The sequence below is a fragment of the Portunus trituberculatus genome, chromosome 45, assembly GCF_017591435.1.
Source record: "Portunus trituberculatus isolate SZX2019 chromosome 45, ASM1759143v1, whole genome shotgun sequence".
NCBI classification, from domain to species: domain Eukaryota; kingdom Metazoa; phylum Arthropoda; class Malacostraca; order Decapoda; family Portunidae; genus Portunus; species Portunus trituberculatus.
The window spans coordinates 1,369,063-1,386,480 of NC_059299.1; the positions used below are offsets into that span (position 1 = coordinate 1,369,063).

At 44.5% G+C, this 17,418-nt stretch overlaps 4 protein-coding genes across 5 annotated transcripts in view; 2 read left to right on the plus strand and 2 right to left on the minus strand.

The window, feature by feature from the left end:
* LOC123519230 (protein split ends-like) overlaps positions 1–3,265 on the plus strand; it is a 149,137-nt gene extending 145,872 nt beyond the window's left edge. The window contains exon 19 of the mRNA XM_045280353.1: positions 315–3,265. Within this exon, the coding sequence (XP_045136288.1) occupies positions 315–443 (129 nt within the window). The 3' untranslated portion in view covers positions 444–3,265. The remainder of the gene's footprint in view (positions 1–314) is intronic.
* A 2,015-nt stretch (positions 3,266–5,280) lies between these two features.
* LOC123519577 lies at positions 5,281–6,301 on the plus strand. Its single transcript, XM_045280999.1, has 2 exons — positions 5,281–5,434; positions 5,719–6,301. Exon 2 carries the CDS (start codon positions 5,719–5,721, stop codon positions 6,112–6,114), a length of 396 nt encoding a protein of 131 aa, XP_045136934.1. The 5' UTR covers positions 5,281–5,434; the 3' UTR covers positions 6,115–6,301.
* Positions 6,302–6,936: 635 nt separating this feature from the next.
* Positions 6,937–8,436, minus strand: LOC123519576 (acanthoscurrin-2-like). 2 transcript variants are annotated; one of them, XM_045280996.1, is made up of 2 exons: positions 8,316–8,436; positions 6,937–7,824 (listed from the first exon to the last, which is right to left on the minus strand). In XM_045280996.1, exon 2 carries the CDS (start codon positions 7,819–7,821, stop codon positions 7,093–7,095), a length of 729 nt encoding a protein of 242 aa, XP_045136931.1. In that variant the 5' UTR covers positions 7,822–7,824; positions 8,316–8,436; the 3' UTR covers positions 6,937–7,092. The 2 variants fall into 2 exon arrangements, with proteins under 2 accessions (XP_045136931.1, XP_045136932.1); XM_045280997.1 differs by having other exon boundaries at positions 8,079–8,389.
* Positions 8,437–13,910: 5,474 nt separating this feature from the next.
* LOC123519584 (glycine-rich protein 5-like) lies at positions 13,911–15,186 on the minus strand. Its single transcript, XM_045281007.1, has 2 exons — positions 14,926–15,186; positions 13,911–14,659 (listed from the first exon to the last, which is right to left on the minus strand). The coding sequence occupies exon 2, from the start codon at positions 14,657–14,659 to the stop codon at positions 13,994–13,996; it is 666 nt and encodes a 221-aa protein (XP_045136942.1). The 5' UTR covers positions 14,926–15,186; the 3' UTR covers positions 13,911–13,993.
* Positions 15,187–17,418: the final 2,232 nt, after the last annotated feature.

Here is a 17,418-nt window from a genome sequence, read left to right on the forward strand (position 1 = left end):
CCCTTCTTGGTCTGAAAAATCTACCAGTAGAAATGAACTGTATGGCAACTTGAAGTTCCTCATGATATATATATATATATATATATATATATATATATATATATATATATATATATATATATATATATATATATATATGAATATAAAACTCTGTACAGGTAAAGTTTAAGTTCCTTTTTGAAAATGCAGTTAATAGTGTTGAGTGCAGTGAAATGTTTACCTGTATGAAGAAAGTTCATGTGATGTGTGTCAGTAAATGATTTTCACATTGCATGCAGAACTAAATGTCTAATCTTGACAATTGTACTTTTCAGCCTGCCTATGTGGTTCACATCTTCCCACCGTGTGATTTTGCCAATGAAAACCTTGCCAGAATTTCACCGGATTTACTACACCGAGTGGCAGAGATTTCCTACCTGCTGGTGGTGATTGCCACCTGCTAATTGGACTTCTCTCCGTCTCTGACCCCAACAAGACTTTGAGCAGCAGTTCAGTAGTTCACTTGTCTGTCTCGCCAAACTGATTATGACTTGCAGTATCATGTTTTCCACTTTGAAGTACATGGAAGCTACATATCCGAATGGGATTAAAATTTCAAATTGAATGGAAAGTTCCTAAAATATTAAATTGTGGGTGTATTAATTTGTAAGGAAAAAACATTCTGGAAACTAACTTGGAAATTAGTTAAAACTTAGAGCAATTAACAGTTATTATCTGACGATGGATACGCTTATTGGACCAAAAAGTTTGCACAATGTGTTTTCAGACAGTGCATTGGAAAATGAAAATTAATTGTTGGAAAACAATGAGTGTTTGTGGACAGTGTACTGTGTAAAGGGCAGGTGTATGTACTGTACATTGGTGAGTGATGCTTGTTGTGAGCTAAGAGAAAAAGTGTTGATAGTATCAAAGAAAGAATTTAGTTTTCATTAACTTTGTAATTACTGAGATTCCAAATTTGGTAAATGTAATTAGTTTTGAATAATTTCCTCAGAACAAGACATTTAAAGATGCCTTAATACAGGTGTGATTTATATGAAAATGAGAAAAAAAAGAGCATTTATGAGACATTAAACAGGAATACATGTTGTGTTAGAAGACTGTGGAAATGATAGATTAATGTCACTGTTGTGTTTTTGACTGTTTTGTGTAAGCAGCTTGCAACATCCAGATGTTCCTTCAACCACAATGTATATGAACATATTATCAGTCAGCAGTGGTGTGGCCAAGTATGGTGCAGGGGCCTTGTCTGTTATGCTACACTGCTGCTTTAAAAGGATGCACTGAAGGACATACCAAATAAACATTATCATGACTCACTTCACAAGAGTGATGTATGAGTGTTGTGTAAGTTGTGCAAGACACAAATTTTGTGTGGCCTAACCAGCCCTGGGCCCAATGGTGCCCACATGCCGCCTATGGTATTTAGATGAACTGTATAGTTGTACATATTGACATGAATTGTAGAATAATTCTTTTTTACTATTCATTTTGGTGGAACTGTACTTAAAGAAGCTGCCACAACCACCATCATGAAGAGGTGATTCACACACAGCTTGATCTTGAAGCACAGGTGAAGCTGTGTGTATTTCCAAATGTTATTCATGTGTGCACACTGCACTCAGGGTGGCTGTGTGCAGCATGCTGTTATTTTGTGTGCAGATCTACGCATGAAGTCACCCTGATTTATTTATTATCAGCCATCTTGATCATAATTCATCCATCTCATCCACACTCCCCCTCATAAGCAATGCTCTTCTTACCAGTTCTTCACAGACAGATGCACATACACCAAATCTTTTACTTCTTAATTGTGTCAGAGGTATTTAGTACTTTCTTGGTATATATTGTCTAGCTAAACTTTCTTCCCCTTACTGATGCTTGCCCCCTTCCTTGCCTTCTCAGCACAGCCCTCAGGAACCTTCTGTTATCTTGCTGCAGCACTTACACTAAGGCATCCCATAATCCCTGTGTGTCTGCATTTCTTAGGTGCATTTCTTCATTTGTAAAAATCATGACCCTCTGTCATGAATGTGTTGCAGATGTATTTCTTCCGATAATGCAGTGGCCACACCATGATTTGAACGTTGTCTGGAGCAGAAAGTGCAATATGAAAATTTTTCATGTTCTGCAGCACTAATTATTCAGTATTTTCATTACGGCAGGGTCCCAGGATTACTTCACTGCATTGCAATTTTTACACCATGTACAGTATTACATAACAAACCAAGAACATGTGGTCCACAATACCAAAAAGTTAGAGATTAAAGTACTTCTTCCCTTACCTGGCAGAGTATGACTTGTGGCAAAACAAAAGCAACCAGACACATACCATTATAATGAGGTGAAAGGACAGCTGATAGGAAACATAAACTTCTTGTAGCTACTTTTAGGTGCTCCAGATCGTTGCATTCTGTATACTTTTTAAGTGGAATAATTCTTGTTCTTTTCAGTATTTTTTTTATTTTTTTTATTATTATTATTAGTAAAATTTATTTTCTTAAGACTGTTTATGTCTGACTGAATGCTGAGTTCACTTATAGAAGATTTGAAAATAAAAATACAGTAAAAAAAAATAATAATTTCTGCGAGGATATAGATTGCAACTGTTCCAAGTGTGTGAGTGGCCATTGTATTACTTCTATGTTATTTATTCTGTTGAAAGATTCTTCATGGCTTAAAGAAATATCATGCAAACAGGGCTTACATATTTTCTTTCTTTTTTTCTTTTATTTATTTTGTTTTTTCTCTTCGAAATACCTATTATGTCTTGCTTCTCTATCCCAATACTTGATTAAGGTGTCAGATTCTCATAAGGTAAGAAGGCGCTTAATGCGGATTAACCTGCCGCTGTTGTCACTTTTTTAGATATTTAAAAAAAAACTATCACAAAGTATTTGGTTTAGAGTTGAACCTTCTCATTTCTGCACTATTTTTTAGTTTCTCAGCAGAATTCACTATTGTGTGTTTGCTCAAGAAGTTAGCGGAATTCTATTTTAACTCTTTATTAATATTATGTATAATGTGGCAAATATATTTTTGATGTACAGTTTGAAAATGTGAAAAATGTTTAAATGTAAGTGTACTTGTTAAGTGTTGCATAAAAGAGATATGAAGTGTGTCTGAGGCGTTTGTAAATAGGTCTAAAAAACTTTTAGGCTGTGATCCTCAGTTCTCTAGAAGCTTCTTTGGTCAGAAAATTTATTGACAAGTCCAGTGACCAATTTAAATTATTTAAAAACCCAATAAAGATCACAATGGAATATACCACCAGTTTTATTGGTAACACAAATGTATTTAATCGTATGGTAAGAATCAAGTGGTGACTTGAGTAATTTTTTTTTTTTCAGAATACAAAGAAGGTGAGTAAGGTGTTGCCATAACATTGTTGTTTAGTGTTTGCTATCATCATCTTTGAAAGGATTTTTATTATGAAAGGTGAGTGGTTGTAGCAGCAAGACCATCTGTTTGTCTATGTATCTTTCACCTCAATCAATACTTTATTAACAAGTTATATTTAAAAACAAGCCGATGCTTTGTGTAAACACTACATCCAAATATTTTCACCTGACTTGAATGTGTGACTAAGTGTATCGCCCACCATTTATGGGATGGCTGACTTGTGAAAAATACTTGTAGTCATCATTCATAGTGATTACCTTTTCCTTCGTACTGTACATCACCTCCAGTCCAGCTGCAGTGTTGGTCTCTACTGTGTAGTGTTCAGTCAGCATGACCTTACAGTCAAACCAGGACACGGGATGCAGGATGTACTGTATTGGCATTCTCCACTTGCTTTAGAAGGCAACTAATATCAAAGAGACCTTGTTGCAGCCACCCTAAGGACATCAAACCCTAATTGGTCTCCAGGTGAGTTGCTGCTTCTTGAAGCTTTATAAAGACCATCTCTGGAGAGAGAGAGAAAAAAAGCTTTGTTGGTCTCAAAAGCACTTGTCGTGTTACGAAAAAAAAATCTAGCATGGATTAATCTGCATCTTCATTGAGTTCAGCGTCACTAAGCTCATTGAGAATCTCTCTTCTTACGAAACGTTCATTTAGAATTTTAGACAGACGTAAAGGCAAGAGCAACCTCTGCATTGTTCTGTTTCTGGTTCTTTTTTTCTCTTCCTGCGAGTGGCAGGGTTCAGAGGAGCTTTCCAAAATTTGTAGCCTATCGTAGTAGTAGTGACGCGTCTTTCCTCTTGGAACGTCTTCAGATAAGTAGTGGTCAGTGCAGCGTGGGAGAGCGTGTTATGTGATAAGCTGACGGGCGTTTCTTATTGAGGGATGGTCACCTTACTGGGAGGCTGTTGGGCGCTTCCTATAGGTCGGGCGCCCTCATCTCGGTCTCCTTCCTGCTCTTCTTTGTAGGCAGGAGTTGCAGGTCTGCGACTCGAAAATATATAGGTGGTGATGCTTCTTCTATATAAAGGGCTTCCAGTATTCCTCAATCCTCTTTGTTCTGGGTCTGTCTCTGATGGCGGCGCTATTTGCCAGGGTTTGGCGGGTAATGCTTCTTCGGCGTTTGGTGCGATAGCGTTCTTTTAGAGCTCCAGTTTGCGGGTGACAGGTTAGTCTCCTTGACAGTGTAGTTGTCCTCTTCACAATGTTGTAGGCTTGAGGTCAACACTCCTCAACAATGCATTTAGGCTACGTGTGTTTGTAGACGACGCCCCCTACTTACTAAGAGAAGTGTTGGCTTTATTTATTTATTTATTTATTTATCTTTTTATGAAGAGCTCCGATGTTTATTGAACTCCTGTAGTGTGTGTGTATTCCATCAGGTTTGTGGTCAATAAAATATCATCTATAAACGTGTGTGTGTGTGTGTGAAGAAAATCGGTGGGAAAACGCTGCTCCTTGGCGCCTACGTAACAGTTTTTCTGCCTCCTTGGGATTTTCCGCGAAGGGGCGAGGCGGACTTCCCTGCCACACTATGGACCCGAATCGGTCGGTCCCTTACCACTAAGCTCCTCCTCCTCTTTTGCGTGCCTTGGTAACGGGGCAGGTGGGAGGGGCGTATCCAGGTCTTTGTCCCGCCTCCTTCCCTCACCCCTCCCCCATGGCTAAAAATAAAGGGATAAAAACAAACAAAAGAAAAGGATGATAAAAAAACCGTCCTATCAAGAATATATGTAGATGCCACAAGCTGGAATTGCTGTTTGTTTCTCTTAGTTGTTTCTGTTGTTGGAGCCTTCATGCAACTGGTAACACCACCTTTCCTTTGCGTCGTTGCTGAGGGCGTGGTACCAGGAAAAAAAGAGAAAAGAAGATCACAGAGTTCCATCAAGAGGTTATAGGCAGCTGGAAGAGGGGAGGGAGTGGCCTTGCATCCTTACATCGGCAACCGGCCAAAGGCGGCAGCAGCCCTATAAAAGCCCACGCTGGCTCTGCTGCCCACCAAGTCTGGCTTCTGACTCCGTTGCTGTTGAAGGTGAGCATCTCAAAGCGCCTGAGTTTTGAACCATCTTAAATCATATTAAAAATCCACAGACGTAATTAATCTGGAACTTACGAATTTGTTTTCCAGTGATTATTCTTTGATGAGTCTTTGATAAATCATCAGTTGAATCATGAAATAACTCAGTGAAGTAACTTCCAGTAGAGTCAATTAATAGTGGAGATAAGATGTAGTATTTGAGAATGTGGTTCCCTGACGTATGTGTGTGTGTGTGTGTGTGTGTGTGTTTTCTTGATTCTATGTATCGGTACTTGCAGATGACGTCACTGCGGATAGCGTTCCTGGTGTTGGTGGGATGCGTGGTGCCAGCTTACATGCAGTTTGGATCTAATTGTGTTCACTGGTGCCGGACACCTGAAAATCAAGTGTACTGTTGCAAGGATACACATGACACCCCGGCCTCTCCCATCCAAGTGGTTAATCATGGACGCTGCCCTCCTGTTCGTCCTGTATGTCCACCTGTCAGATCCTTCAGTCCGCCCCAGAGTTGCTCCAGCGACAGCGACTGCTACGGCCAGAAGTGCTGCTATGACAGATGTCTTGAGGAACACGTGTGCAAACCTCAGCATTATGGACATGGTGGGCACGGCGGACACGGCGGTCACGGTGGGCACGGAGGCTTTGGTGGGTTCGGCGGCGGATTTGGTCGCTAAGAACCGGGATGAATTTTTCACTTTTCACTTGTTCTATTATTTCTTGATCAAACCTCCATGTTGGTAATAGAGACCAAGCCAGGACATCGATTAATGATTTAGTAGATTTATTTTACATTTTCTCGTGATTGTTTTTATATGTGTTTGATATAAAAAATTCTTTTAATAATAAATACCTTTAAAAAGCTTTATGAATATTTTCATCATTCCTTGTTTGACGAAACCTTGAGCGAACCGTTCACTCCCCGACCCTCAACGGCTGCACGTCTAGGTGAAGCAGTTCAGTGCTTCTTCTGTTGTGTTGTTGTTGCTGTTGTTTTTGTTGTTGTTGTTGTTACTGCTGCTGCTGCTGCTGCTGCTGCTGCTGCTGTCGTTGTTGTTGCAGTAATGGTGGTGGAGTTTCTTTGTGGCGTCACAATAGACAAGTGGGGCCGCCGTGGTACAGTGGAACCATGCGTGCTTTGGTGTCCGAGGGGTCTCCAAGCGCACGGGTTCGAATCCTGTTCACGGTCCGAGTGTAGGTTGGGCTTCCTCACTCGGGACAACGGTTTCCTAGCGGGTGGGCTTTGAGATAGGAGGCACCCCAAAAGGTATCTCCTTTAGCCCATAAATTCCCGTGAAAAGCCCACATGGTATAAATAAAAAAAAAAGAAAAAAAGTGCAGGGTCGGGTTGCCACTGCCATGTTTACGAAGTCAAGAAAGGCCAAACAAGTGTCTTGACAATATGTTAGTAGTTGGAAACAGACATAATTCTGCAGTGAGGTGCTGTTACACAATCAAAATCTGTCTGTATAATAAATAGGTCATGAAAAGAAAGAAATCAAAACAGAATTATATCGTTTAATCACTTTAATGCCTAATGAAAATGTACAAATAAATATTTGTAGAGGCAGAGGTAGAGGCAAACTGCCTCACTCTCTGAAGAGCAAAGAGAATCTCAGTAAGGAGAGGAGTGGGGCGTTGGTAAGCAGGTTCACTCAGCCGAACTGTATCGGGGGTTTGCACACGTGTTCCTGCAGGCAAGTGTCGAAGCAACACTTGTCGTAGCCGCCGCAGCCGCCATCATTAGAGCAGGTTGCAGGAGGCTGGAAGCTGCGAGTGTTGGGGCAGACGGGGCGCACCGCGGGACACACTCCGGGCTTCACCACGCCAGCGAAGCTCGGGGCCTGGTTGCTGTCCTCGCAGCAGTAGGCCTGGCCCTTGGGCGTCTTGCACCAGTAGCGGCATGTGCTGGGCGGGGCCACGGGTGATGGGAACCCAATGCCTCCCAGTCCATGTCCATGCCCATGACCTAACCCATGGCCTCCAAAACCATGTCCTCCTGGTCCATGTCCCAACCCATGGCCTCCAAAACCATGTCCTGGTCCATGACCTAACCCATGGCCTCCAAAACCATGTCCTCCTGGTCCATGTCCTCCCAGAATGGGCCCATGCCCTCCAACTCCTCCTAAACCGAATGAACTGCTGATTCCCACACCACCAAGTCCAAGGTGAGAGCTGATTCCTGCCCCTTGGTGTGCGCCGACTCCTCCATGGTGGCCGCCTAATCCCACTCCGTGTTGTACGCTCAGTCCAGAACTGACTCCGTGGGATCCCCCGAGGCCGAGAAACCTCGCATTGGCTTTGCTTCCATCAGACGTCTTATCCTTCTTTTCCGCCGCTGCGAGCACCACGCCTGCCATCAGCAGTAGCACCGTCGCCTTCATCTCCTGTAGGGAAGAGGAATCCTTAGTAGAAAAATCCGTGAGGCGGAATGACATGGCGACGGTATACTGACTGTCTCATCTCTCACCGAGCTGCTGACACCAACACACTTACGCATTTTTGAACAACTCTTTCTTTATAGCAAAGATAAAACTACATTGACTGAAAGGCTTGGACTTCCCCAACATTCCCTCAGCGGTCATTGGTGTTCGTCCACAACACATCCCATAACCCTCCTAATAAGCCAGGGAAGCCACACCTGTCCAGGAGTTAATGTGACTCATGCTGCAGGTGTCTTGAGGGGCTGTGAGTCGTGTCTCAGTCAGAAGTCATACATTCGAGGCGAGTCGAGTCGTACATGAGTCACAGCCGCGTCTCAGTCAGAAGTCGTACAATTGAGGTGAATCATGGGTCGTGGAGGAAGTGCGAGGTGGTTCCGCGGCAAGTCGTGCGTGGCGTCATGGCAGTGGTGGCTGCGTGGCGCTGAATTTCGTACCTTTCGCTGCTCAGGTGTGGTAGGGGAGAGAACACAGGTGAGATGCGGTGGTTTGGGAGGGCCGCGACCCTTTATAGATGCTGAGCTTCAAACTGACCTTCACCAGCTTCCTCCTTCCGACATTCTCACTTTCTCTCCCTCTCTCCCTCTCTCTCTCTCTCTCTCTCTCTCTCCTTCCGTCCCTCCCTCCCTTGCTTTGTACCCTTTTCATTGTTAATAATCACATTAGGATCTGCTCCCACCGCCGCGCTGTCTCCCGTAACCTTCCCAAAAAACAGGACGTCCTTTGCTTCACCCAATGTGGTTTTGCCTCATGAGAGCATTTGATCCGCACACGCAAGGCTCTCACGCTCTATTTATTCCGTGGCTCTAATGTGCTTCATTGTGCGTCAACTGTAACCATTATCTTTTTTATTATCTATTTTTAGCTTCTGTTAATCATATGGCATGGTGAATTACAGATGGAGCCGAAGGAAAGTTGTAGAAAAGGAAAACAAAATAGTGAAAGGAAGAAATGGGACAGAAGCCATGGCAGAAGAAACTAATAGACTCCTCAAATACGGTTGTAATTATTGAATGGATCAGAAACGTTAAGCGGAAACTTTACCACCATTACTTCACACACCATGAAAAAATAAGACAGTGAAAAGAAGAAATGGGACAGAGCCATGAAAGAAAGGAAGGATTCAGATCGCAGTGATAGGTGGAGGGGAGGAGGAGGGGATGGAGGGAAAGGAAGGAGCAGGGAAGGTGAGTCAGGTTGGGGTGAGGGAGTGGGTGAGTGGGTGAGGGAATGACGGTGGATTTCGGGGGACAAAACTCACACAGTCAGAGTTGTAGTCCTTGACAGGAGACCGGCGACATCTCAAGCAGGAGACGCCGCTTGACACTCAGCAGGCATCTCTTGTTACTCGCCCTGCCTTCCCTTCCCACCCTCCACCTGCTTGCCTCTCCGCCTGGGAAGCCCGCACGTCTTAGACTTAAAGGGAAACTGCTATCACTGCTGCTACTACTACTACTACTACTGCTGCTGCTACTGCTACTACTACTACTACTACTACTACTACTACTACTACTACTACTACTACTACTACTACTACTACAACAACAACAACAACAACAACAACAACAACAAAAACTACTACTACTACTACTACTACTACTACTATACTCCAATTTGAACATAGGAGAAAGAAATACGATGACTGAGCTGAGCGGTGAGTGAGTGATTCAGGTCAGCCACCAGACAGTGAAGACTTCCTCAGAGAGAGTGGTGTAAAGTAAATATGCATTACGCACGTCGCTTCATTGAAAGGCCTCTTGGCGATCCTCGGGGGAACTGCGCAGACTGACAAGAGCAGAACAGTGATAACAATACTAAAATTCATCACCAGTAACATCAAGGTTTAGAAATGAAGCTCTCCAAAGTACCAGGACAAAAACTGAAGCATTTAGGAGAGAGAGAGGCGATGGAGGAAGAGGGGGTAGTGATAGTGGAGAAAGGAGAGGAGGAAGTGAAATTCTGTTTATCTGTATAGGGACCTACTAGTGTGTGTGTGTGTGTGTGTGTGTGTGTGTGTGTGTGTGTGTCGTGGCTTCGCGTACGTACACAGCATACCCAAGCAGCGAGGTGCGTGCTGTGCTGCGGCGCTGGGGCGGGGCTGGGAGGGATGGGGAAGAGAGAGGGAGCCAGTGTTCAGTCGGTCAGCATAGAGAGAGAGAGAGAGAGAGAGAGAGAGATATATATATATATATATATATATATATATATATATATATATATATATATATATATATATATATATATATATATATATATATATATATATATATATATATATATATATATATATATATATATATATATATATATATATATATATATATATATATATATATATATATATGTGTGTGTGTGTGTGTGTGTGTGTGTGTGTGTGTGTGTGTGTGTGTGTGTGTGTGTGTGTGTGTGTGTGTGTGTGTGTGTGTGTTGGGGAAAGAAAGAAAGGAGGTTGTTTGTTTGTATCCCCACAAAAAAAGTTCATCCTTCTCTTCTTCTTCCTCCTCCTTCTCCTCCTCGTCCTCCTCCTCCTCCTCTTCTTCCTCCTCCTCTTCCTCCTTACGTTTCCTGTCCTCCGCTTCTTACTTTAAGGATAGGAGAGTTTAGCATCTATCGTCATAAACATGTCTCTTGTTTATTTGTTCGCAATCTGTGTTCCTTGTTCCTCATCGTCCTCCTACTTCTTCCTCCTTCTCCTTCTGCTCCTCCACCTTCACTGTTGCTTCCTTCTTCCCACGCATAATGTGGTCCTGTGGCGCGGGGTTCTCCTGTTATCGTGTTTCAAGGCAGTGACGAACGTGTTTGGTGAATGGCGTGGTGGTGTACATGTTGTTTTGTTTCTCTGACTCCTCGTGTCTCTCTTCTTTTTTTTTTTTTTTTACGTATAGCGATGGCTGGTGTCTTCCAGAAGTGAAGATTGGTGTCCGATGTCACACGATGTCATATGTACCTGTTCCTTTTTTTCTGTCTCGTTGGGCAGGAGACTCGCTCAGCTATGTCCATTTTTACAGCCGGGGACTCACAGGTACGGCTTATATTATTTGCATCTCTTGGGGAGCTGGGTCTCTGGCTGAATGGAGACTGGGACCCGTATTCTGAAACGCTTTGCCCTCTCACCATCACTGCTTTCCAAATGCTCCAGTTAAGATACTCGTGTTTCTAAGATTATTTCTATTGTTCTGGTGATGGATTGGCATGATTTCTAGTGTTAAAGGGAGAAACTGTCCTGAAAACCCGGGTAGTTGTCTCTGTGGCCTTGAAAAATTGTCGTAGTAAGAGGGGAAGGCGTTTCTGGATACAGGCCTGGTATTTGGCGCCAAGCTTAGCACAGCTGTGGGAAAGTTCTGTCGCCTCGAGCACGCAGAGCTGTCCGGATGTGGCTGGCAGGGTAGTCTTGCCTTAGGCTCTCGGTGGTGTGTCCCCATGACGTCTCTACCTGAGGTAATGATTCCATAGTTACCAAGGAGCCTGCAAGGTCTGCTGCAGGCGGTGGGGAAACCCTTGGGACCCTATTCTTGATGACCCTGGGTGAGAGAGAAACCTGGTATGATGTGTGCCTTCTGTTCTGGATGATTGGTTTGTTTCAGACTCGTCACCCTCGATCACCATTTGCTGCTGGTGATAACATTAGCTTGAGTCTCTGTCACCTGGCCTTCCTGTGCTCACTGTCGCCCCACTTGTGTTTTTCGTGGCCGTCACACTACAAGGCAACTGGTTCATACACGGTATCTACAAATGGGTATCACACACACACACACACACACACACACACACACACACACACACACACACACACACACACACACACACACACACACACACACACACACACACACATTCCATCATAAGCTCCAACATCCGGCCAGCCTGTCTTTTTTCTTCCTTCCCTTCCGTCTTAACCTTCCAGTCGACCCACGCTGCAATAATCTTCATAACCTCATTACTTCCCCACCCTCCCCTTGCCCATCTCCATGCCCCTGCTCCTCCCCTCTCCCCTCCTCTATCTACGTGCTCCTCTCTTTATCCTTCCCTCCAAGTGGCTATCTACAAGGCCCGGAACTCCCCCCAAGTGGAAGACGGAAGCAGGGTCACGTCTTCTCTTCTCTTCCTCTGGTATTCCCGTGGTATAATATATCTTAACCCTGACCTTACTTTCTGTTCTCGCAACTCTCTCTCTGTCTGTCTGTCTCTGTCTGTTTCTCTCTCTCTCTCTCTCTCTCTCTCTCTCTCTCTCTCTCTCTCTCTCTCTCTCTCTCTCTCTCTCTCTCTCTGTGTGTGTGTGTGTGTGTGTGTGTGTGTGTGTGTGTGTGTGTGTGTGTGTGTGTGTGTGATTCATGACAGTCACCTTGCACTAAAAGATGAAAGTTGAGGGGAGGAGGAAGCGGAGGAGGAGGAGGAGGAGGAGGAGGAGGAGGAGGAGGAGGAGGAGGAGGAGGAGGAGGGCATCGCAGACTCTCTCCCAGACCCTCAATCTCTCAGGTGAAATCCCGAACGCTTGACCCTCTTAGGTGCGGGGAAGTCCGTTGGTTCGAGGTAACTTTTTCCTTCCTTCCTTCCTTCCTTCCTTCTTTATCTCGCAGGGAAAGGTCAAAGGTGAATGGATGGGATGAGTGGGAAAAAAAAGGTCACAGGCGCAAGGCATGATGGGTAATGAGGCTTTTCTGAAGGGTCTTTCAAATCCTAACCTTCGCTAGTCATTATTTTTCTGACTGCAGTGACCTCATAGCCGTCTGTAACTTTCTCGCCACTCACACTAGGTTAGCTTAAGTTAGGTTAGGTTAACGAAAGAAATAGTATGAATGGACGCGCGTAAAAAGAGGGATTAGATCATTAGAAGGTTAATTAAATCTTTTCAGTGTTGTATTATCGTCATTTTTTCGCCACTCACATCTGCACTGATCCCTTGAATAGTGTTGTGACGCAGCAGAGACCAGATAGAAATAACAATCTTTTTTAATGTGCTTCTATTCAAAGGATTTCTACTTAACCCCTTCAGTACCATGACGCGTTTTCATATTCATTCTGCTTACTGTTTGGTGATTTTGTACAGCTTCAAAAATTCAAGTAAGGAGATTAAGATAGTGAAGACTGTGACCATTATTCTTCTGACCTCCATAGACTCTTCCTAATGTCAATAAAATGGCCTAATCGTACAAAAAATTCAAGGTAAAAATGTGATCCAGTACTTTAAAATTGATAAAAGATGATAATACAACACTGAAAAGATAAAGTTAACCTTCTAATCTGTCTTTTTTCTGTGTGTCCATTTTACTACACTATTTTCCTTATAGTGTTCTTAATGTTGGTACAGGCTGACCAGAGTAATGAAGAAGTTGGTATAATTGTTTGGTGAATGTTTAAAGGACAGCAAAAGGAAAAATTCATTACTTTATTGATCTATTCATTTATTTATCTGTCTATTCTTTATTTACTGCGATGATGATCTGCTCAACAAAATCGTGTAGCGCAGGAAGTGGTTAGTGCCGAGTGTGTGGTGGTGCCTGAGGTGTGGTGGTGTGGTGCCTGAGGTGTGGTGGTGTGGTGCCTTCCATGAATAACCTCGTAAGGGTCAATTTTCCCTCTGTTTGTTCTTGTCAGTATTTTTTGTATTATTTTTTCCTCAAATTCTTCCTATTTACATGAACACACGTCATGTCTATTTTCTTTACAAGGAAAGGATATTTGCCAAGGTCTTAAGCAAACTGTCAATGGAGAAAGGAGATTACTAACTAACAAGGGAGTGTGGGAAGATCATTGATTTAGTAAAGTAACAAGGTTATCCGATGCATCCAGTGTGGCTCCCGAGATCATAACTAAGCCTGGTGTTCATCTTCCCGCAGAGTGGTGAAGGCGAAGCTGGCTGGGCTGTGTTCCTGTCAGCACGGGCAGAGCATAGCAGCCAGGCAGCGGCGGCAGGAGAGACACAGGTACCGCGGGACTGAGCCACACCACACCACATGCGAATCATTTATTGTGGACGACTGTTGAAAGACCGTCACAAACAGGTACTTTGTAGGCACAAACAGACTTGCATATGTATTTCATTAATTTATTAAAAAAAGAAAATGTTGTAACTAACAAATACTTTGTACGTGAATATACAAATATAAACTTAAACTCATTGGGCAGGTTTGCACACGCGATCCCTGAGGCAGGTGTCAAAGCAGCACTTGTCGAAGCCGCTGCACTGCCGGTCATTTCTGCACGGCGACGGAGGGGAGAAGCTTCTTGTTGGGGGACATTGGGGCCGCACAGGGGGGCACCGCCCTGGCTTGTTTCCAAAACCACCAAAACCTCCACCGAAGCCTTGACCGCCACCAAAACCACCACCAAAACCAGGCCTGTTACCGAAGCCGCCACCAAAACCTTGGTTACCACCAAAGCCGCCACCAAAACCTTGGCTACCACCAAAGCCGCCACCGAAACCTTGGTTGCCGCCAAAACCTCCACCAAAGCCTGGCCTGTTCCCGAAGCCTCCACCGAAGCCTGGTCTATTTCCGAAGTTGCCGCCAAAACCGGGTCGGTTACCGAAGCCTCCTCCGGGTCTGTTGGGGCGATTGTTGCCAAGGAAGCTGTTCACCAGAGTCTGGCCGACGTTCGCCAGCTGACCCAGTGACAGGAACCTGGTGTTCACATCTGACCCGCCCTGACCGCCGCCCGCATTCCCCAGGCGAGTCTGTCCTGGGGAGGAACTCTTCTCGTCGGAGGGAGTATCGGTGTTCTGCGCCGCAGCAGTCGCCGCCAGCACGCCCACTGCCGCCATCAGCAACCACCGCACCATCATCTGCGAGAAAACACTGATCAGAGAGACAAACGGATCAAACTTTCAACTTCTTGTATTTCCCTGTTCGTTGAAGACAACCTCCTCCACCTGTACTGTCCGAGCGTTCCGCCTGTCTTCCACACTCGTCCACAGGAGTGACACTCAGTGCTGGTAACACTCAGTCAACATGAAGCGCAGAGGAACTGTCATTGATGCAGAAAAGTAAACATTATATTGAGACACGTCAATAGACTGTAGTGACGAGCTTCAGGAGGAGACACACTCACCTCGGCAATAGACAAGGATGGACTGAACTGTTCCGGTAGGCGGATTCGACTCCTTTTGTAGAGGAAGCGATGTCGACCTTGACTTGCGGCCGGCAGGCAGCTGTGGCGAGGGCTGACCTGCCTGTTAATATTAGTATTTCCGAGGCCCGCCCCTTCCGCACGCTCAAACTTCAAGGTGTCCCACGGAACACGGACCGCAAGGCACCGCCTGGGAGACCTGCGCCGCGGCACCTCTCCCCAGGGCCACGCCCGCCCGCCGCAAGAAGCTCATCGGACTCTGACATTTGCTGACACCGCTATAGTAGTAATAGTAGTAGTAGTAGTAGTAGTAGTAGTAGTAGTAGTAGTAGTAGTAGTAGTAGTAGTAGTAGTAGTAGTAGTAGTAGTAGTAGTAGTAGTAGTTGTTGTTGTTGTTGTTGTTTTTGTTGTTGTTGTTGTGGTGGTGGTGGTGGTGTTATTATGGTGGTGGCGGTGCAGCGGGGGGGGAGGAATAATGGTTGGGAGAAGGCGCGCCGGGATAGGAGTGCGATAGGAAGGGGAGGAAAGGGGGAGGGGAAGGACACGATGACCTTGAATGTTAACTAACTATTCTTGTTCTGGCTTCATCCTGTGTATGTTTGCTGTAGCGATGTTTTCCTCCACCTCATCCTCCTCCCCTTCCCCTCTCCTCTTCCATAGTTATAGTAATCTCCCTCATTGCTATCACTCATATTTCCTTCGTGTTTCTAAGTGTTTGTGTTGCTCTTGAAGTCTTGCATGAGGCAGATGGACGGTAATATTATTCTCCTTCCTTTTCTGTTAATTGCTTTCATTATCATCACTATCGTCATCTCTTAGAGCAGGAAATGTTAGTAGCAGTGCCGAGTTTGTCCTGTCCGCCGTCCGCTGCTACAGGACCCGGCTGCTCGCTTGTATATAAAGGCAACACTTCCACCATAAAAACACTCGCCTCATTATTCTACCGTAGGTCATTCCAATCGTCCTCGCTGTCCTCGCCCTCCTTAACGCTATTGTCTTCCATCGATAGCGTCAGTCACTCTCTTCGTTATCGTCATCATCGTCATCGTCGCTGTCCTGCTTCTCCTTCTCTTCCTCATTTTTTTTTTCACCTTCCCGTAACACTAACCGCCTCTTATAACAAAATTTTATGGGACTGTGGTGAAGAATCAGTCACACACACACACACACACACACACACACACACACACACACACACACACACACACACACAGGGAAAAAAAAAGGTGTAGGGAACGAATCTTGTGTTTCATAGGATCGAAATACGACCTTGAATTCTGTCGCACATTGGTTTTCGTTTCCTACATGACGCGATTTCTTTTACTTATCGCCCTTGGCTTACTCAATTTTACCTTTTATTGCACACAACACTTTCCTGGTGGCTGCGCTGGGATTTCCGTGAGGCACTGGGGCGACCCATTGGCACTCCATGACTGGGCGGGGAACACACTGCTACCTAATTCATTGCGCAGGTGAGACGTAAAAGGCAAGGAACAAGATCATTGGGAAATCCCGTCTCTGTATTCTTATTCCCCCAGCGAGACACGACACGATACTTCGCTGAAACACTAAACTGATCATAATGCAGTGAAAATAATGCTTTTTCTTCTCCTGTATGCTCTAATTTTCCTCGCATTTGCATCTTTTAATACATTACCTTTTGAAACACGATTATTCTCAGCTTAAAGAACACGAACACATTTTGGCATATAAAATACTTTATATCTGATGGCCGAGTCTGAGGAGCAGCGGGTAGTGTGAGGAGGAAGAGAGACAGATGAGGGCAGGTAGATGAGTAGGTAGAGAGGGAGGGAAGGAGGGAGGACACACGGCAGTACATGTTCCAAGGGTGGATGTGGATAAACAGGTTTTTCTCTACACGAGTTTTTCTGTATAGGTGGCGCTGGGAGTACTTTGCAGGGCCATCTCCTCTACCTGGTTTCCCTCTGTGTCTCCGCCCTCACTGGATTAGAAAACGGCTTAATATATCAGGCTTTTACTGCAAAGGTTACACTAATACTGCTAATAGTTTAACGTATAGCGTCCTTTTGGGTTTTATTTATACGTGTGTTTATCTACGTCTCTTCCGCTCCTTCTCCATCTCCTCTTATTTCCTCGTAATTTACTTTGCGTTTCTTATGTTTCTTGTATTGTGCTCGTGGCGGGTCAACAGAGAGCTTTAATCCTATCAGTAATGAGACGCATTTTTATCATGATTTTTGAGTATGATTAGACGATTTTATTTGCATAACGAAGATCAATGACCAGTCTTTACTATTTTAATCCCCCCATGAATTCTGAGGCTCTATGAAATCACTGAAGAATAACCAGAATATGAAAACACGGCATGGTACTGAAGGGGGCTAAGGTATTCTACAAAGTTATGGCTAAAGATGGTAGGAGGATATAGATGGTCACGTGTAGCCTGTTGTATAATGAGAGCTGTCACGTGTACAGGCCTGGCGACTTTATACA